The sequence below is a fragment of the Nelumbo nucifera genome, chromosome 2 (genome assembly GCF_055504915.1).
Source record: "Nelumbo nucifera cultivar China Antique chromosome 2, China Antique-T2T, whole genome shotgun sequence".
Taxonomy (NCBI): domain Eukaryota; kingdom Viridiplantae; phylum Streptophyta; class Magnoliopsida; order Proteales; family Nelumbonaceae; genus Nelumbo; species Nelumbo nucifera.
In genome coordinates this window covers 8,660,028-8,682,049 of record NC_142650.1, presented here as the reverse complement: position 1 = coordinate 8,682,049, position 22,022 = coordinate 8,660,028, and the positions used below count along the sequence as shown (strand labels likewise).

Genomic DNA, 22,022 nt, shown 5'->3' with positions numbered 1-22,022 from the left:
ACTCGCCTGTTCAGACCCTTGTTCTTTTCTCCTCAAAGAAAATGAAGAAACATCATGCAAAGATATGTTAGAGTTGTTGTCCTTTGGTTGACTTGGGAGGAATGCAAAGCAAGAATCTTTCAAGAAAAATCTCAATTGGTAGAGGTCTTAATGGATACCCTTTCAATAAGAGTAGCTCATTGACTCAGACATTAGATGAATTCCAAGTATTCAGTACTGATGACATTGTTTGGGGCTGGAATATAAAGGCTTCTTCCTTAACTAGATTAATAACAATCCAGCCATCTTGATCTCCTCCATGGCCAACCTTCATTAAATTCAGCCTTGATTGTTACAGCTTTTGCAACCAGGAGACGACTTTTCGAGAAAGGCTTTTTTGGAGTTAGAAGCAAGAGATCATATCAATAACTCTGCTTTGTTACTGTGGTCCATTTAGGAAAAGAAATGGAAGACTGTTTAGGGACAAGGCACAAGATAGAAGAGCTATACATCACCTTGAAAGTGGTTCATTAGGTTAAGAACAGTGTGGTTGTTTAACTCTTTCTCCACCAATGACATTGTTAGAAAGTGGCAACTGATTTTTAACTCCTCCATTGTCAGGGTTGTTGCACACCCTCAATGGGAACTCCTACCACCTCAATTGATCAAACTTAACTTTGATGGATGCAGCAGGGGTAACCTGGGCCCTTCCGGAATTGGTGGGGTATTCAGAAACAGTATAGAGACAAATAAACTCTTCCTGGACCAGCAGACCAAAGAAATGCAATCAGATCTGAAATCTGTAAGGGCATGGATATCCCAAGACCATGGTTGTTACATACAACTGCATGTGTGAAACATAGCCAGCAAAGAAAGAGAGAGCCATAGTTGGTAGCGTATGGCTGGGTTGTGACTGGGGGACACACATGAGTTGCTGGGAAAGACACCTAGTTTATATGTTATTGATAAAAAAAAAACACCTAGTCTAGTACCAGGTTTGTTCCACGCCTTTTCCCAATAACGACCTTGCTGAGCGGGCATAACTAACTGGGATATTTCTCTGACAAGAGATTTTTCTGCATCTCGAGTGGTCACACTCTCCATGTGACATCCCAAAGAAGAGGAATATGTATAAAAAGCCAAAAAGGGACTTTCTGTGGGGATCATCTCAGAGTCTCAGCAGTACAGAACCCTAGACTTACAGAGCTTTGAGGACTTGGAGCTCCAACCCCTTCATCTCTCAGATATGCCCTTCAGATCTGTTCTTTCTCTCGTCTTCTTTTGATCTTGCCACTCCCCTAGACTTTCAAAACTTCACAGGCCATCACCATCCCCCACATATATTAGCAGTTCTTCACGGGTTGAGATTGGCCAAGAGAAGAAATAATATTGACATTATTGTAGAGAAAGAGTTAAGCAAAGCAACCACACTTCCCTTGAGTGGAATAGTCTGCTCAATAAGTGTTTGTACCGCCAAGGACACAGCTTTGTTTTAAGATCCTTTGGTTTCTTTCTTCCTAAACAGTCCACACTAAAGTTGCTTTTACTGTCCACCTAATCCTTCTTTGTCATCCCTCAAGAAGTCAGTTGAATAGGCTTACCACATCTTTTGGAGGTACCCGTATGCAACCAAAGAGGAAGGGTCTCACCACTAGCCTTGCAATAGACGCACATATAGGCCTTTTTTCTGTAGCCTATCACAAGTGTTAATCTTTCCAAGGAATACTTCCCAACACAAACCTTGAACTTTAGGAGGGACAGGTTTACAGTAAATCTCTTTCACCGAGAATTCCCCCCCCCCCGAATGAACCGATAGGTTGATGGAGACACAAGAGAACTTAGTGGGAGGAGACCAAACTCTCACATCAGAATAGTTTTGGTCCAAATTTTTCTTTTTTTAGCTTTGAAAGTAAAAGAGTTAGGGAATTGTATTCACTATCCCTCAAGCCCCTCCTAAAACTAAAATCCCAATTTACCCTAAAGTAGTGGTTACACCAAATTTAGAAACATGGTCCAATTTGTAATTAGACAGGGAGTAAAGTTCAGGGGATTGTAGTTTAAGAGGCAGCTCATCAATCCAAAGATCTTCCCAAAACAACACTTTATTCCTGCAACCCACATCAAAGTGAATAAAATTAATAAAGGAAGGTTGCACCTCAATAATTGCTTTCTAGGGGGAGCTTGGTGAAGTGTGAATTGCCATTTTTGCATGCTCTCCATTTTCTGCCACACCATGAATGCTTTCAATGACCTTGTGCCACAGCCTGTCACCCTCTAGGGGAAATCTTCAAGGCCACTTGCGTTGTAAGGTTGTGTTTCTCTTGACCAAATTCCCAATGTGCCCAGCCCCCCGATCCTTAGACTTGCAAACTTGTTTCCATTTTTTTGATAAATGAATAATGATTTTATTAATAAAAGAAGCAAGTATACATTCACCCTAGGAGGAGGCACGAGATGTTAACTCTCCGTAGAGATGAGAATAGAACCATACTCTTAACAGGATACAATCATAAGGTAGCCCAAAATAATTCAGCCCTTGAGACCCCTTGTTTAGCCAAAGAATTGACCATAGCATTTGCTAATCTGCTAACCCACTGAAAACTGACTGACATGTTCCTTGTTAGCCACTTAGCTTTCTTGAGAAGATCACTGTATCCCTAGAGGATTGTATCTGGATTCAACAACCAGCTCACTACCACCTTAGAGTTTCCCTTGACTATCAAATTTTCCACACTTGTTCCCATTTTACTGAGTGGCCTTTTTTCTCATCACCCGGTTCCCAGAAAAAAGTGTCTCATAATCTTTTCTAATTGCCTGTCTACCTTCACTGGAATCCTAAAAGTAAAAGAGAAAGTAGATAGGCAGGTTGGCTAAAGTGGATTTGATCAGAGTTATTCTACCCCTCAAAGAGATGTAATTCCTCTTCTACATAGCTAATTTTTTAACAAATCTTTCCACAACAGGTTTCCAGAAGCCTTCGTTCTTTGATTACCCCCCAAAGGCATACCAAGATACTCTAGGGGCTGGCCTTTGACTTCACATCCAAGAATCTCTACCACTACCTGAATGTCATTGCCTCCCATATTGACTCCCACCACACAACTTTTCCCCCAATTCATTTTCAAATTTGATATCCTTTGGAATTCCTTAACCAAATCCTTTACATTCCTCATGTTGGTTTTATCACACTCCTCACAAAGAATGATTGTATCATTTGTGATGTAATCAACTTTAAACAAGTTGGGGGAAGCAGTGGAACCAAATCCTTAAACAACTTCAAAAGGGGTGGGACTCAACTAAACAACTTTGAACAAGTTGGGGGAAGCAATGGAACCAAATCCCTAAAAAAAGAGGCACAATAGAAAAAACCACCAGGACAAATAGACTAGACTCTACCATCTTGCCCGTTTGGATCTAGGAATAAGGAGACAATCACATCATCACATTCCATATCTTTTTTTTGATCAATAACCATCAAGTTTATTATGATTATAAAAACATCAAATATACATATATGCATCCTCCATTGAAAATCTTAATAGTATCGTAAATTGTAAAGAGGTTTGAATCGAATCATATCATGAATCGTATTGTAAATCATAATTTTTTTTTCCGGTTTTTCTAAAAATTGTCAAAAAACTATAAAAATACCTAAACCCCTAAAAAATTAGGAAAAAGAATGACTTTGTACTAATTTTTAGCCTATAGACATAAGGTAAATAGGTAGTAGTAGACTGGTAGTGAGTCTAACAATTACACCACTTTCACAATTCATAATTCAATAGAAGACATGGGTATGATCAAGTTCAACTTCAATTTTAAACAATAAAAAACTATATCCTTAATTGTATTGCTATTTGATATCATCATATAATTATATAAATATGAGCTTTACGTGGCATCATGTTCATGTCTTCACTCTTCATCCCCAAGGCTCAACAAAAAAGAACTAAAAGGTTATCTAATTCCTAATGTTTCGTCTTTCAAGTTTCAATAATTTAAGCTAAATCATCAATACAAGAACATGATATTTTGAGTCTTACACACATCCAAGAACATGATAATTCAAAAAATTCACACATTAAATCATCAATACAAGAATACAATAGTGAAACAATTCAATTAAAGAAATTAAATTCTGAAGTTTAATAATTTTTTTGGTAACTAATACCATTGCATAATTGGACATAACTCATAAGCACATTCCGGTGACATAAATCTCTAAATAACCAAAGAAATGCTATGTGGACAAGTATAATAAATTTCAAATCTAGCCAACTTATAAGCCTAACCATCTCCACTCAACCAGCATAAATAAAGACTTAAATACTGAAGCTAACAAAGAAATCCTCACTGATCATCAAGGAATATAGAGTTCTTGAGTGTTCAGATGCAAAGGCCCTATTCTATCATTGCTTCCTACCATTTATAAACAAAAGGACACCTAAGTCATGTGAAATGCATGCTTATAAAGAGATATTATGTGTATGGATCAAATTTTAAAGTCTGAAAAGAAGTGCTTCATAACTCATTATCTAATTTTAAGGAGAAAAATACAAACAAGGGAAAAATGAATATAAGAAAGAATGGGGCAAAGTCAGTGTTTTAATATGAAGAAAGAAAATAAATGAACCCTGTTTTCATGTCAAAAAAGAGTGAAAAAATAGGATATTCCCTGTCTTTACGTAAAAAAAGTTGTTTTTGCACAATAGAAAGCATCACGTTTTAACCTGTAAAGTGCAAGTACTTCTCTGTTTTTCCATAATACAGTTTTGTTTTATGTGTAAAAAAGAATGAAAAATGGGGAAGAGCCCCTGTTTTGAGATTAGGGAAAGACTGAGGGGAATATATCAGGGCTAAAGCCCTATTTTCATGCAAGAAAACAAGTAAAAAGATTGAGGAGAAGCCACTGTTTTGTGCATGGAAAAAGGGTGAATGAAAAAAGGGAAAATGTAAAAGGGCGGAGCCCATGCAAGAAGAAAGGACGGAACTAGGGAGGACCCCTAGTTCAGGCAAAAGGAGGAAAAACATGGGTTGAAGCCCCCTGCTATCATGCAAAAAAAAAAAAAAAAGAATGAAAAACATGGGATGGAGCCCTGTTTTCGTGTAAAAAAAGATTGAAAGAAATGGGTGGAACCCCTGCTTTTGTGTCAGAACAAGAAAGAACATATTTAGAAGAAAGAAGAAGAAAAAGGAGGAGGAGCAGGAGGAGGAAGAAGAAGATATCGAAAAACTGTAGAAACCATGTACAGCAAACCAGTAGAGAAGGAGGTTTGGAGCAAACCATGTACAGCAAATAGAAAAACAGTAGAAATCTAAAAAATAAAAAACTAAATCTCTTACCTATCAAGCGGACCAGCAGAGAAGGAGGTTTGGAGCTTCACCGAAACAACGGAGGAGGGTTTCTTTTCTCCCACTCCCGCCCAGTCTTTTCCTTAATGGTAAGTCATGTTTGATCGACCAAAGAGGTTATTTTATATTTTATAACTAAAATGACAATTCTGCCCCTTGATGTAAAGGTGAAACTTTAAAAAGGAGGAGGATTAAATCGTCATTTACACTTAAATTAACCTTTCAGCTCTAATCGTTTGAATCGTGTATGAATCGCGATTCATGATTTAAATTAGCAATTTAACTATAAATCGTACGATTAATTCAAAAAACGATTCATATATATGATTTGTATCGTTTTGGCCCCAATTTGATTCGAATTGTACGATTCAAATTGTGAATCGCACGAGAAGAGGGGACTGTGTACACCAAACTTCTTTTGAGGAAAAGCTCCAATCTTAGGTGGGGTGGGTCTACACCAAACTTCTTTTGAGGAAAAAGTTGCAAGGGAAGAGGGGACTGTGTAAAGCCTTAAAAAATGAGTCATAAGTGAAAGATCCTAAGAGTGACAGGATCCAAATTTGACCAAGGTCCAACTGTCCAAGAATTTGTAGGAGACTGAGAACATTGGCTAACTTAGAATCCCTAAGACCACTTTTGAAACCTAAATCCTAGTAAAAACCAATGCTAGAGGATAAAGGGACGGAAAATTTAGCCAAAAAATCTCCTTTGCAGGAAGAGATAGCAAAAAGAGAAGGAAATTATTCTTTTAATGGAGACTGCTCCATCCAAAAATGTTCCCAGAATTTAGTATTATTACCTGAGCAATCATCAGATTCCATAACCCTTAGTCATTTCTTGAGTATGTTCCAAGTGTGTCTTAAAATAGATCTGTAAAAGGAGGAAAGAGAGCAATTTTGAAAAGGTGACAAAGCATACAGTCTAGGGAGTTTAGTCTGTATAATGGTCTTCCTCCAAAAGTATTTGCAAGGAGAGGAAATATTTTTCTTCTTGCCAGCCTTGCATCTATGTCATTGGTATTAAGACTGTTAATGCTTCAAGTAACAGTACACCAAAGTTTGTCAAAATCCTTGTTTTTGGGCAGAAAGGGATTCCTTGTTTTGGGCTAAGTTGTAATGTTAGTGTCCTTGTATCTTTGTATTTTCTTCTTTCCTTTCTTGAAGTTCTTTGTGACTCTTGGAAGATAAGTGTGTTTGTCTTCCACTTGTAAATTTTCTACTGATGAATTAATGAAAGTGTTATTGGTAAAAAAAAAAAAAAGTTTGTCAAAATCCAAAAGAAATCTCCTAGGGCCCTTTACCAACAAAGATTTGTTTCTAAACTTCAGCTTCAGACCTAGCTCTCCATATACAAGTAACTTATATTCTTCTTAATTCTTGTTGTTTTCATTATCAGAACTTCATGGTTATTCTTATTCTTATTGTTTTTGTTATTATTTATTGTAAGAATTCTGAGGGTTAGATGGTTTTTACTTTCAGGATGCAGTTTCTCGAGGAATTGCTAGTGCAGGTTTGGATGTTGTTCAATATGGGTAAGTAATATACTAGTAATTGTTTTTATCCATCATTGATCATTTGGGTTGATTGTTTATATGAGCATTTGTATTCAAGCAATTCACAATTGAGGCATCTTTTTTGGTATCTGTTTATTTAGCATATATCCTTGCTTTATCGTTAGGCCTATACTGATGGATATTGCTAAATGTTTGTAGGTTAGCATCTACACCAGCAATGTTTAACAGCACACTTACAGAAGATGAGAAGTTTCTGTGCCCAGTTGATGGGTCCATAATGATAACAGGTGAATACAGTGTCTTTTGTTTGAGCTTATCAACCTTAGATCCTGTAAGGGGATAATGAGTTTTTCAGGTTATGGAATCATTACTAGATTATGCTTTTTTGATGGTAGATTAGACTATTTTTAATGTTTTGTGTTTTATTACTTTATCATTGTTGGAATATTTCTTGCATACTTTTGCATTTCAAAATTATGCTAAAAGCTTTTTGATGTAATTCTGCATGCAGCCAGCCATCTTCCTTACAACAGAAACGGTTTTAAATTTTTCACTAATGCTGGGGGGCTGGGGAAGGCTGACATTAGAGATATCTTGGAGCGTGCTGCAAATATATATGCCACTTTTTCATCTGAAAATTTGAAAACCTCAGAAAGAGCAACTTCTGCATCAATAAAGAGGGTGGACTACATGTCTGTTTATACATCTGATCTTGTAAAAGCAGTGCGCAGAGCTGCAGGGAATATAGGTAATATTTTTTTTTGAAAAATGTTAATAAAATATAGATCTAGGAAAGTTTTATTCCTCTTTCTCTTATCATGTGGAATGCTGACTCACTTGATCCAGGTCTTACATCTTACTCACATATTTATTATTATTACCACTGTTGTTGCCTACTTTGTTTTGTTATTATTGTTGAGGTTGCTACATGCTACAGTGACCCCCTCCCTGGGCAAATAGATGAATCTTATCAATAAGATTCTTAAAAGAGAATGGAGGAGGTTTTGGGCTTGTGAGGTGACAAGCCCAATCGTCAAGAAAATCCAAGAGAATCACATAGGGAAATCTATACCTTTGATACCTGGATATCTGTAGGGTGCTGTATTATGTCAGATACTTTAATTTTTAGTGTAAATTTTGTATTTGATTTCATACCCTGTCATGTCCCTACTGTATCCGGGTAACATAGACCCATACAAGAAAGAGTGAACTTATACTATGCTGAAGCTAACATGCCCCACTGCAAGTCTTGTTCTGGGACACCATATTTGTCCAAATTGTCAGCATTAGCACTTGCAGATCTATTTAATCAATGGAAAAAACCACTTAGGGTCCATTTGATTTGCAGTTGGAATTGGAATCAGAGTTGGAATCTGAATCCACTGGAATCAGAATCGGAATCCCATAGTATGTTTGGTTCAGACAGGAATGGGAGTGGAAATTGGAATCAGCAGGAATAGGATTGGATTACGTTCCCAAGGGAGGGGCGGGGAATGGCCATTCCCTCAAATGAGGGAATGCCATTCCAGCAGGAATGGGAATGGGACTCCGATTCCAATTCCAGACCCCTATTCCCGTGAACCAAACGGGGCCTTAACCTTGAAGCCAGGGCATAGGCTTCTCTGTTGAAATGGAGACAGCTATGGGACATGCAAAATCCTTTTCATCCATTTGGTCACCACCTGGAATGTTCCCTTCAAGTCACAACTCTAACCCCATGGAGGACCTCCTGGAGTTAGAGGACTAGGAAAAGAGGAAGATTATAATTTATATTGGAGTATGGTGACTCATGCAGTCCTGTGGGGCATTTGGGAAGAAAGGAACAATAGAATTTTCGAAAATAAAGCTAGGAATGCTGAAGACCTAACTTCCTACATCACTTTTCTCTGTAATCTTTGGGTGGTTTCAGCAGTCCTGCACTCCTCTCCAAGAACCAAATTGATTGTGAGACATTTTTCTAAAGAGGAAGGAGTGGTGACTCTAAACTTTGATGGTAGTGCCCAGGGCTCTACAGGTCAAGCAGGAACTGGAGGTGTAGTCCAAGGAGAAAGGGGGAATATGTTGGGACCCAAACACTCCCTCTGAACCCAACTATAGGAGTGGAGCAGGCCACCACCGAGCAGCATTTCACTAGAAAACTGAAAGGCTAGCGTGACACGCGGCAGAGCCTCCCAGAGTTGGTTACACTGCCACCAGAAGATATTCTCTCCATGATTGCATACATGTAGGCCAACTATATAAGGCCCTGATCATGTAATAAGTGGCGTGAATGAATATCCCTTTCATCTCTCTCTGAGTCATTTTCTTCCTACCTTTCCCCTTTCCCTCCCATCTTCTGTTTCAGGAGGTTAAGCCACCCTCAAAGGGGCTTCCGAGGTGAGCGGTAACTCATCAGATTGGTATCAGAGCCAGGCTTCACGATGCCATAGACACGTTCCACTACCATGGATGAAAGGGTCGACTAGCTTGAGGTTGGATTTCACCAGGTGTTGAACGAACTCAAGGAACTCAAAGTGGTCGTCTCCGGCTTCGTCTCTCAGCAACAGTCTGGCGAGACTAGTCACCTAGTAGGAGCGGAAGCCTTTGCTTCCAGTAGCCAAAGAACAGGGGATTACCCCACCGGAAAAGTCACTAAGATCAACTTTCCCAACTATTCTGGTGGAGATCCCATTCCTTGGATCTTCCGAGCAGAAAGATATTTCGAATACCACGAAACTCCTGCACACTAGCGTGTCTCCGTCGCCTCCATTCATCTAGAAGGAGACGCGATTCTATGGCTCCAGTGGTATCGCCGGAATCATCCCCAGATAACTTGGGTGGAGTTCACCGAAGCTTTGTGCATTCGCTTTGGGCCGACGACATTCATGGACTACGACGAGCTGATCACCCGATTGAAGCAGACTGGAACGGTAGTAGAGTACCAGCTCGAGTTCGAGTGGATGGCGACCAGGGTACACGGCTGGCCGGAGAAAGCCTTAGTGGGATGTCGGGTCCAACGGGTGTTTCTCCTACAGGCAGAGGAAGAGTCGGAAGAGACAGACCCAGAGCACTTAAATGACTGTGAATTGATTCCAGACAGACCAGAACCTGACGGGGCCGAGATCTCCTTACACGCCCTCATGGGCCTCAACTCTCTTCAGTCCATGCGAGTTGAAGGAAGATTGGTGGGCCAGACCGTGATGATTTTGATTGACAGTGGCTCTACCCTGAATTTCATCACTTGCCGTTTGGCTAAGTAGCTAGGTATGACCATACAACCTACTCTCTTTTCAATCCATGTGGCTAATGCGAGTCAAATGTCATGTAATGGTGTATGTAAGAAGGAAAAAAATCCTCATACAGGGCCATAATTTTGTGATGGATCTCCACCCATTGGATTTCTCGGGGGCTGATATTATTTTGGGGGTTCATTGGTTGCGTGGCCTGGACCCTGCTCTATGTGATTGGACCAAAATGACAATGGATTTTCACCAGGATGGCCAGTCTTGTCATTTACAAGGGGTGCGGCTCCCTAGTCCACAAAGTGACATTTTAGCCTCCATGATATGGGCCTCCAAGGATGCTGGCCAACCCATATTTATGCACTTAGGCATTCGGCCCACAGTCCCAATTCTGGACAACCAGGGCTGTGTTCACCCCACAGAAGCCCAATACAAGGCCTTACGGTCGATACTCGATCAGTTTGACGATGTATTCAAGGAGCCAAACCAATTACCTCCACCCCGGGCTTGTGATCATCAGATACCTCTTTCACCCGGTTCTAATCTGGCCAATGTGAGGCCATATAGATACCCTTACCTTCAGAAGCTGGAAATTGAGAAGGCAGTGAGAGAACTATTGGAAAAAGGGCATATACAGACCAGCACCAACCCTTTTTCATCTCCTGTACTCTTAGTAAAGAAGGAGGATGGTAGTTGACGCTTTTGCGTAGATTACCGGACCTTGGAATCAGATTACCATGAAGGACAAGTTTCCTATACCCCTCATTGACGAACTACTGGATGAGTTAGGAGAGGCACGAGTGTTCTCCAAATTAGACTTGCGGTCCGGGTATCATCAGATTCGGGTCCACCAGGCTGACATCCACAAGACGGCCTTTAGGACCCACGATGGCCATTATGAGTTTTTGGTTATGGCTGCGTGTTAGCACAATGGCTTGAACACTGCCTTTTGGACTCACAAACGCCCTCTCCACCTTTCAGGCCCTCATGAATGACATCTTTAGGCCATTTCTAAGGCGATTTATTCTGGTCTTTTTCGATGATATTCTGGCATACAACAGGGATTGGGACACATATGGAACATCTGAAACTCATCCTCACAACTCTAAAGGGGCACCAACTACATGCCAAAATGACAAAGTGTTCCTTTGGACAAGGACAAATTCAGTACTTAGGCCATGTGGTTGCAGTAGGTTGGGTCATGGCAGACCTAGAAAAGGTATAGACGCCATCCAGAAGTGGCCCAAGCCCACTACTGTAAAGGCTCTGCAGGGCTTTCTTGGGCTTACCGGATATTATAGGCGCTTCATTAAGGGGTATGAGCTTATGGCCGCCCCTCTAATGCTTCTATTAAAGAAGGATTCCTTCAATTGGACTGATAAAGCCCAACGGGCTTTTGAAGACTTGAAGACAGCAGTTTTCAGCCCTCCAGTCCTCACTCTTCCAGACTTCTCTCAGCCCTTTGAAATAGAATGTGATGCGTCGGGTGTAGGAGTAGGGGCCGTCTTGATGCAGAAAGGGCAGCCCATTGCTTATTTCAGCAAGGCTCTCTCAGCAGCTCACCAAAGTCATTCCACTTATGTCAAAGAAATGATGGTTGTGGTAATGGCAGTGCAAAAGTGGCATGCATACCTATTGGGACGCCAATTTGTTATTAGGACAGACCAACGAAGTTTGAAGTACATAGCAGAGCAAAGGGTGCACACCCCGGAGCAGCAAAAATGGCTTAGTAAACTGATGGGCTTTGACTACCTCATAGAATATAAGCCGGGGCCTGCAAACAGAGTAGTTGATGCCTTGTCAAGAGTAGAAGAGTTGGCCCATCTGACCTGCTCTCAGCCCAACTTCCCTTTGTTTGAAGCTATACGACAAGAAGCCAGGTCTGATCCGCAGTTGCAGGTCATTAGAGATAAGTGGAGGCGAGACCCTTCACAAGTTGCTGGTTACCAAGTTGTGGGGCCTGATCTTTTCTTTAGGGGTCAGTTTGTTGTTGCCCAGAATTCGGCCCACAAAGCTGAACTACTAAGGTTGTTTCATGACTCCGCCTTGGGAGGGCACTCAGGGGTGCTACGGACCCTAAAGAGGCTCAACAGCCACTATCATTGGGTAGGAATGCGTAACAACCACTATCATTGGGTAGGAATGCGTAAAGATGTATTACAATATGTATCTGAATGCCAAACCTGCCAACAGCAGAAATACTCGTCACAGTCTCCCGCTGGCCTTCTACAACCTCTCAAGATTCCAGATCAAGTGTGGGAAGACCTTTCCATGGACTTCATCACTGGTCTTCCTCGTTTTGCAGGAAAGGAGGTTATCATGGTAGTGGTTGACCGTCTCACCAAGTACAACCATTTCTCTGCATTACCTCACCCTTACACCGCAGCAATGGTGGCTGACATCTTCATCTGGGACGTCGCCAAGCTGCATGGAACCCCAAGATCCATTGTCTCAGATCGGGACCCTGCTTTCTTGAGTTCATTCTGGAAGGAATATTGTCGGTTGCAAGGAACCCAACTACACCCCTCCACGAGTTATCACCCGCAGACTGATGGGCAGATTGAAGTTCTTATTCATTGCTTGGAAGCCTACCTTAGATGTTTCATAGGGGAAAAGCCTCGACAGTGGGCTCACTGGCTTCCGTGGGCAGAATACTGGTACAATTCGACTTATCAGTCGACTGTTGGAATGACACCCTTCAAAGCTCTTTATGGCAAAGAACCTCCTCCCATATTACCTTATGAATATGGGTCATCCAAGGTGGTAGAAGTAGAGACCCGTCTACTTGTGAGAGACGAGATTCTTAGATTGCTTAAGTCCAACTTGACAAAAGCCCAACAGTGAATGAAGGCTTGCTATGACACTCACCACTGCCCGTTAGAATTTCAGGTGGGTGACTTCGTTTACCTTAAGCTCCAACCTTACCGCCAGATCTCAGTAGTAAGACGGGCTTGGCACAAGCTAGCACCCAGGTATTATGGGCCTTATAAGGTTCTGGAGAGAGTGGGCCTTGTTGCTTATCGGTTGGACCTCTTTGCAACCTCAAAGCTTCATTCAGTGTTTCACATCTCACTTCTTAAGAAGGCAGTGGGAAATCATACACCTGTCTCACCCAACTTACCTCAATTCACTGAAGAAGGGGACATTGACACAGAGCCTATCAGAATTGTGGATTTCCGTTGGGTTCGAGGAGGTGGTCAGGTTGTGCCAGAAGCCAAGGTAGAATGGGCTGTGCTTCCTCCAGATGATGCCACTTGGGAACCTTATCTTAGGCTGAATGAGAGGTTTCCAGACCTAGACCTTGAGGGCAAGGTCAATGCTAAGGGGGGAGGAATTGTTGGAACCCAAACACTCCCTCCGAACCCAACTATAGGAGTGGAGCAGGCCACCACCGAGCAGCATTTCACTAGAAGACAGAGAAGCTAGCATGACACGCGGAAGAGCCTCCCAGAGTTAGTTACTGCCACCAGAAGATATTCTCTCCATGGTTGCATACATGTAGGCCAACTATATAAGGCCCTGATCATGTAATAAGTGGTGTGAATGAATATCCCTTTCATCTCTCTCTCTGAGTCATTTTCTTCCTACCTTTCCCCTTTCCCTCCCATCTTCTGTTTCAGGAGGTTAAGCCACCCTCGAAGGGGCTTCCGAGGTGAGCGGTAACTCATCAGAATACCTGCTGGGCTTATAGTGGTCCTGCTGAGAGGGAGATGCTACAAAGGCAGAGGTCTTGGCTGCCCTTACAGGAATTCGCTTTGCCAAACGGCTAGGTTTATCCTCTTGAACCATTAAAGGGGATTATGCAAATACTATAGTTGGTTAAGGGAGAATGAAGGAGGGCCTTGGAGACTAGCACACTTGCTAGCTGAAGCTAGGGATATCTTAGACTCAATGAATGTGAAGCTGGTCTGGATTCCTAGGGAGCAAAACACTGTTGCTGATAGCCTAGCAAAATCAGGGGTTTTTAGAGAAAGTTTTTTTAGTGGCAATTGTCTGCCTTTGTAATTCTGCCTTAACTGCTTCACTGTACATCTCTTCATGTACTCTTTTTCATTCTCGTCTTCAATAAACTCAAAAAAAAAAAAAAAGAAAAGAAAAGAAAAACTCTAACCCCTAGTGGAGTAGGAAGTTAGGAACCAAGGTTCAAAGTATCGATACTTATTGACCCGTATCAGCCGATACGTATTGTATCGGGAGCTTCCCGATATGCCCCTACAGAGGGTGTATCGGGGTTTTGACCAGCTCAGGGGGTGGACAGACCTTAAACCGGCCCCTCTGAACCGGATTTGAAAAAAAAAAAACTACTGATACTGCCTGATACGCCTCTACCAGTGTATCAGGCGTATTGATATTTTGAACCTTGGTAGGAACTGTGACTTGAATGGGGGATATATTCTCAGCCATTACCTAAAACCACAGTTTTCTTTTCATTTCCTGATATTGTTCTATTGGGTGTCAATACTTGTCTGACTTACTATGATTTACTTTTGACACAGAAAAGCCATTGGAGGGGTTCCATATAGTTGTTGATGCAGGGAATGGAGCTGGAGGTTTTTTTGCAGTAAGTTTATTCCATATCTTAACTCTTAAGAATGTGAAATTGGAAATCTTGGTTATGGGTTTATTACATGTAGCTTCAGCCTTATTTCTTATTAAAGTTGATCTGGAAATTTCTTTTCAACCAGATGTAATGAAACCATGTTTATTTTATTGGGTTTCTGAGCTTCTTGACTGGATCTTATGTTATTCTTCAGATCTTGGCTATGAAGATCAACTTTTCCAGATTTGTTTGTTGTAGTTCCAACCTATGATACCTGATACCTGTACAAAGGTGTTGGATACTTCAAATTTTAGTGTAAAATTTTTATCTAATACTGTATTCCAATTGTATCTTTGCTCTATCTGGGTAACATAGGTCCCGATTAGAATTGCTTTTCCTTTTTTTAATGATAAATTTCTTTTTACAGTTTGAGCAGTGAACTTCTTGACATTCTAGGGGGATGCTATGATGCATTATGGAATTAAGAAAAATGATAGTATAGCCTTTTTTGTTCATATTATTATACCTTTGGTTTGAACTAAAGGTGGCATTTGGCAAGTAAGTGGTTATTTTTCTGTATGGTGTTTTGATTGTATATTATAAAGGTGCCCTAGGCAAAGGGTTTTTGTATAAGAAGGGGGAAGATAAATGAGTTTCTACATTGATTTTCTATATTTCGCCAGGATTATCCAGGAACTCCCCTTCACTATCAGATATCTTTTTGGATCAATAGGAGTGTTCATTGGTTTTGCTCCTAGTAATCTTGTTTCTTCTGGCAGGTCTAGTACATATTTTCTCTGTGAAAGGGAGATTCCCCACTTCAACCTTGCTACCTCATTGCCTAAAAAAATACTTCAAGTGTCCCAGGTCCGGAAAAACTTTAGCTGTTGGGGGCCAACAGCCTATGCTGTTGAGAGAATTTTTGAAAATGCCATGTTACCATGTGAATGGGTAAATTAGTAATTACATCTTAATTTATTTTGACTAAAAACCAAAGCATAGGCGTGAATGGGTGAACTGCCCAGAATGTGCCCAGCCCAGAAACTGTCTCAACAGCCTATGCTGTTGGGCCCCAACAGCAAAAGTTAACCCATAGCCTTGGTCTGAAACTGCTGTTGTAGAACTGTTTCAACTCCTCAATTCCATGCGTATCACTTCCTATGATAATGATATCATCAATGTAAACAGGTAGAACAATCTTACTAGAAGGCGTGTCTCTACTATAAATAAAGTGATCAACACTACATTGCCTTAGTCCAAACTGCTGTACCACACTACTAAACTGATCAAACCAAGCTCGCAGTGACTGTTTCATCCCATAAATTGTCTTCTTTAACTTGCATACCTTACCTACCTCGTCCTAAGCAACATATTCAGGAGGGTGCTCCTGAATATCATTATCATCGTGAAGGAAGTCTTTCTTCACAACTAGATGAAGCAACGATTGGGCAAAGTGAGTAGCCAAACAAATGATAACACAGACAGATCCCATTTTATCCATAGGGGAGAATGTATCAATGTAGTTAGTGCCATATGTCTGGGTGTTACCTTTTGCTACCAATCGCTCCTTATACCTTTCAACACTACCATTTAGCCGATGCTTAACTGTATAAAACCATTGACAACCAATTGCCTTTTTCCTAGGAGGGAAAGGAGTGAAATCTTAAGTATGATTAGACTCAACAACATAAAATTCCTCTTTTATTGCCTTCTTTCAATCTGGGGAGAAGGGCTTCCTAAATAGACCTAGTAATAGAAATAGAAGAGACAAGAGACACAAACTTGTGATAGGAAGGAGATAAATGAGCAAAAGAGACGATGTGAAATAGGGTGGTTAGTACAAGAATGTTTACCTTTCCGAAGTCAATAGGTAAATCTAAGGTAGATCAATCCATTGACAATGAAACTGATGGTTGTGCAACAGAGGCTAAACACCAATCTTGTGTGGAAGTGGAAGGCCAGGAACTAAGGGAGTCTCATGAGATTGTGAGGGCTTTTGTCAACCATTTTAAGAGTCTCCTCTCAGTCACCGAAGCCTCTAGGATAAGTTACCGGATCTGGAGTGGACTATAATCTCTGAGGATCAGTCCTAGGAATTGGAAAGACATTTCTCTTTGGAAGAAATTAAGGGAGCAATTTTCTCCATGGATAGATCAAAAGCCCTGGGACTGGATGGTTTTACTATGGCTTTCTACCAAGAGTGTTGGGATTTCCTAAAATTTGACCTTGTGGAAGTGTTTGAAGATTTTTTTTGAAAAGGAAAGATCCTCTTTAGAGCAAATGCTACCTTTATCTCCCTGATACCTAAGAAGGAGGCAAAATCTCCAAAGGTTTCAGGCCAATCAGCTTGATAGGGGTCTCTACAAAATCACTGCAAAGGTTCTTTCAGAGAGAATCAAGAAAGTCCTACATTCAATAATTTCTCCTTTCCAAGGGGCCTTTGTTGAAGGGAGACAGATTGTGGATCAACTCCTTGTGGCAAATGAATGTGTTGCTGAGAAAAGGAAAAAAAGAAGAAAAGGCATGGTTTGTAAGTTGGATTTAGAAAGGCCTATGACTTAGTGAATTGGGAAATCCTGCTAGAAATCCTAGAGAGGTTTGGGTTTGGAGAAAGGTGGAGGAAGTGGATAAAAGGATGCATTGAGTCAGTTCACTATTCCATTCTTATTAGTGGAGTGGCGAAAGACTTCTTTCCGGCTAAGGGAGGTTTAAGACAAGGGACCCCATTTCTCCCTTCCTTTTCACCTAGTAATAGAGATCCTCAATAAGATGATTACAGCTGTAGACGCCCAGGGCTGATCAGGGGTTGGAGGGTTGGAAGAGATCAAGTAATTGTTTCACATCCTTCAATTTGCTGATGATACAATTTTGTTTTGTGAGAATCTTGATCTGGAAATGGTGAGTAACCTAAAGTTGCTGGAATTAATGTGGAGGAAGAGGAGCTCTTGAGCTTTGCAGAGGTGTTGGGGTGTGAGATTAGAAGTTGGTCCATTACAATCTACCCATCTACTTTCTTTCCACCTTTTGTATCCTGGCAAGGATAGCAAAACATTTAGAGAAGTTCATGAGGGAATTCCTTTGGGAACCGGGGGAGGAAAAAAAGGATCACTTAGTCAAGTGGGAACAAGTTAGTAAGCCAAAAGAGCAAGGGGGGCTAGGATTAGGAAACATTGCCCTAAGGAACACCGCATTGTTGGGTAAATGGTTATGGAGATTTCCCTTTGAAAGAGATAGGTTGTGGCACAAAGTAATTGCAAGCATTCATGGTCTAGATTGCAATGGCTGGGATGCTAAATTGGCTCATCACTCCACTTCAGCCTCTCCTTAGAAAGCTATTCACGAAGCCTACCCTGCATTCTCTAGTTCCATCCGTTTTGATGTGGCAAAGTGGAATAGAATCCGTTTTTGGGAAGACCTTTGGGTTGGGGAATCACCACTTAAAGATCAATTCCCTGACCTTTATACCTTTTCCAACTTCAAGAATGAAACCATTTCTAATTTGGGTGTGGCTTCCCATTAAGGTATCAACTGGAAGTCTGGAACCTTGGTTTCAGAAGAGGCCTTAGGGATAGAGAGTGTATCTTGTCGACTGATCTCCTTGGAAGTTGGAACCTTGCAATCAGTTTACTTAGACCCCAATTTGGAGGATTCTAGATTCTGGGTAATCTCCTCAGATTGGTTCTTCTCTTGCTCCTCTTTTTTCAGTCATCTTGCTTTTGCTAGACCCCAAGAGGTGGCTCTCCCGGTGAAAGAAATTTGGAGCAAACCTACCCCACCAAAAATCCAAGCTTTTTGCTGGACCCTTTTCCTTGGTAAAGTAAATACTTGCGACTTGCTGCAGAAAAGGAGGCCTTCCACTTGCCTCTGTCCTCGTGTATTTTCTTTGTAGGAATCCCACTTACTGATCTCTTGCTCATTTGTACATCGTACTTAGGAATTTTTCTGTTCTCTCGTTGCAGATGGGACCCTCCCCAAGAGTGACAGACATTTTCAATCTTAACTTCTTGAGGCAACCAAAGAAGAGAGGGAGAATTATGTGGAAAGTTACCAAAGCGGCTATTGCTTGGGGAGTATGGGAGGAAAGAAATAATAGAACTTTTGCTGGAAAATCTAGAACTTTGGAAGAGGTCATTGACAACATAAAACTGAGGGTCGCTTTGTGCATAAAAACCTTGGACAGTTTTCAAGTTTTCTTTGTAACTGACATCCAAAGGGCATAGAAAGAGATAGCACAGTCCTCTAGGGGCAAGGAAACTATAAGAGTCAAGTGGAAACTACCAGAGGTAAACAAAGTGAAACTGAATTTTGATGGAAGCTCGCTCTATGGACAACCTAGGAGTGGCAGGAATTGGGGGAGCAATCAGAAATGAAGAATGCAAGATATTGGCTCTATATTTAGGGCCAATTGGTATTACAAACTCAACAAAGGCTGAGTTATCGGCATTATTACAGGGCCTCCAATTGGCAAAGCAATTGGGTTTTCGTCAGGTGGAAGTGGAGGGGGACTCAAAAGTTGTAATCTCTTGGGCAAAATGTAATAGACATGTTCAATGGACCCTCAAGCATATCTTCAGAGAAGTGGAGAGATTAGCAAAGGATATAAATGCTGATTTTAGGTGGATCAGGAGGAGTGCAAATGGGTTAGCAGATACTTTAGCCAAACAAGGGGCTGCAAGGCAGCAACTATGTTGGGCCTTGTAACTTGGGTTGTAATCCTTGGGGATGACTATTGGGTCATCAGTCTGTAATTAACTCCACATATTTTAATTAATGAAACAATCTTTTTGCTGATAAAAAAAGAACAGAGGCTGGAATTGTACGAAACACTACTCCACATGGTTTCTTCATGTACGCTTTATGAATTAGTGGCTATGTGAGTGTCTCAACAGTAGGAATTGGTAGGGAAACCTCTGTAGTAGGAATAGGAAGAAGTGGAGGAGAAGAAGGAGACTCAACAGCAGAGAAGAAAGGAACATTTTTAAAGAATGAAACATTTGGAACAATAGAGGACCAGTGGAGAGTGGGGCAATAACATTTATAACCTTTTTTGGTTTGAGATCCTAGAAACTAGAAAGGCACACTTGAAAGCATGAGAATCAAGCTTATCCACCTTAGGGCCAAGTCTATGGACAAAGCAAACACACCAAAAAATATGTGGAGGAAGAGGAAACAAAGACATGGAAGGAAAGAGGGGAGTAAAAAAGGAGATTCACCATTAAGGATAGGAGAAGGTGTACAATTAATAAGAAAACAAGATTTAAGTACAGCACTACTCCAATAAATTTTAGGAATGGACAGCTGAATAAAGAGGGCCTGTGTTGTATCAAGCAAGTTTCTATTCTTCCATTCAGCAACACTATTTTGTTATGGGGTATGGGAACAGGAAGGCTGATGAATAATACTGCAAGAATTAAGGAAAAGATAGAAAGGGTCCTTGAAAATATTCTTTCATATTGTCAGAACGAAACATTTCTATAGAAACACCAAATTGATTTTGAACCCATCAATCACATTGGCAGTTTAAATCAGAGAGGACACTACAGGCAATAAAGGTGACTGGGTATCTTTCTCCTTTGCCAGATTGTAAGGTAACTGAAAATGCTAGGTCAGGAGATGGAGTACTCAGAGCCAAATAGTCTGCATTTACTGGCTTGAAAAATTGAATGCTCAAATCTCTACTTGGTGAATGGTAATTTTATAAAGCTACAGGAATTGGTTATTGGGTTCTTCTCCCTTGCTGTTGCATGATCTGAATCTTACACTTAGCTTGTTGAACCTATTATATTCACCTTTCACCAAATTATTTAGATCATACAATCTAAAATTATGTTTTATGAGGGTGGGCCAAGGAGAGAATCTTAGAAAATGTGCTAGAAGTGATCTACATTAAGGGTGGTACACTGGCTGAAATCTTTGGATCTGTTCACAGATTTTTCAGTGGATGATTTGCTAAGAAACTGGAAAGAGATTGCGAGTTCAGTCCCATCTAAGAAGACCTCAAGTCCAATTTGGAGTCCTCCCCCTAGTGGCTTTATCAAGCTGAATTTCGTTGGTAGTGGAAATCCAGGGCCCTCTGGCATTGGAGAAGTACTAAGGAATGAGCAAGGGAATGTAAATAGCTTTGTTTTCAGGCCCAATTGGAGTAGGTGACTCTCTTAGGGCTAAGTTACCGGCGTCTTTGGAAGGGGTAAAAAGAGCTAAAGACCTGAATATCATTAAGCTGGTCATAGGAGATTCTGAGATAGTAGTGGGCTGATTAAAGGAAGACAAGAATGGGCTCTAGAATTACAGCAATGAAAAGAGAAAGTTAAAGTGGCTGACAAAGGATATTGGTGTAAAATGTACTTGGGTAAAGAGAAGTGCTAATTCCTTTGCCGATGTGTTAGCTAGACAAGGGGTGAATAGGGAGTCTGTATTCTGGGTTTATTTGTTACTGTTTTTTACTTTCTTTTTGGGGTGGCTTTGGCATCCCTGGGGAGTTAAGATAGTTTATTTCTCCTCCTTTGTATTTAAAGCTTAATTCTTAATGAAAAGTTATTGTTATTGATCATAAAAAAAAGGGTGGGCCTTGGCACAATGGTTGGGTTGAAATCTTGGAATCTTGTGACCTGGGTGACCAGGGTTGAAATCTTGGAAACAGCCTCTCTATATGTGCAGGGGTAAGGCTGTGTACATATGTCCCTCCCCAGACCCCGCATTGGCGGGAGCCTCGTGCACTGGGTTGCCCTTAATCTACAATATGTTATATCTTCTGTATCCTCTTATATAGCAGATAAATTAGATGTATGGATTTAACTACTGCCTGTGAATTTTCTGTCAATCATTTATTCCTCTTATGCTTAGAGGTGCAAAAATTCAATATTCTTAAACAGAAAAGTTATTAGAATCAGTTACTATTCCTAAACTTCGGTGTTGCTCTTATTGATAAAAAAAAAAAAACTTGGGTGTTGCTCTTCTCAATGGTTTGACAGGGGAAGGTGCTTGAACCTCTAGGGGCTATCACTTCTGGCAGTCAGTTCTTGGAGCCAGATGGTAATTTCTTAGTCTTGAACTTTGCAAAACTTTTTGAGGTTGTTTTTGATACTCCATATTGAAAACATTGTTCTGGTATCAGGTCTCTTTCCAAATCATATACCTAACCCAGAAGATAAAGCAGCGATGAAAGCTATTACTCGGGCAGTTCTTGATAACAACGCAGACTTGGGAATAATCTTTGATACAGATGTTGACAGGTGATGTTTCTGATACTTGCACATTTGTCTAACATGTATTATCAGTGTTCTGAATAAAATTTTCTTCCAGATCTGCAGCTGTGGATTCTATGGGCCATGAGTTCAATCGCAACCGTTTGATTGCTTTAATGTCTGCAATTGTTCTTGAGGAAGTAAGGTTTCTTTTATGTAACTGTCTTTTAGTG

General features: G+C 40.8%; 1 protein-coding gene across 3 annotated transcripts in view; it reads left to right on the top strand.

Moving 5' to 3' along the window:
- LOC104594867 (phosphoglucosamine mutase family protein) overlaps positions 1-22,022 on the top strand; it is a 34,089-nt gene that overhangs the window by 7,030 nt on the left and 5,037 nt on the right. For all 3 annotated transcript variants that reach the window (XM_010255393.3, XM_010255391.2, XM_088898930.1), the window contains 7 exons: positions 6,810-6,862; positions 7,043-7,131; positions 7,356-7,592; positions 14,562-14,626; positions 21,577-21,637; positions 21,720-21,837; positions 21,908-21,989. In XM_010255393.3, coding sequence (XP_010253695.1) covers positions 6,810-6,862; positions 7,043-7,131; positions 7,356-7,592; positions 14,562-14,626; positions 21,577-21,637; positions 21,720-21,837; positions 21,908-21,989 — 705 coding nt within the window. The remainder of the gene's footprint in view (positions 1-6,809; positions 6,863-7,042; positions 7,132-7,355; positions 7,593-14,561; positions 14,627-21,576; positions 21,638-21,719; positions 21,838-21,907; positions 21,990-22,022) is intronic.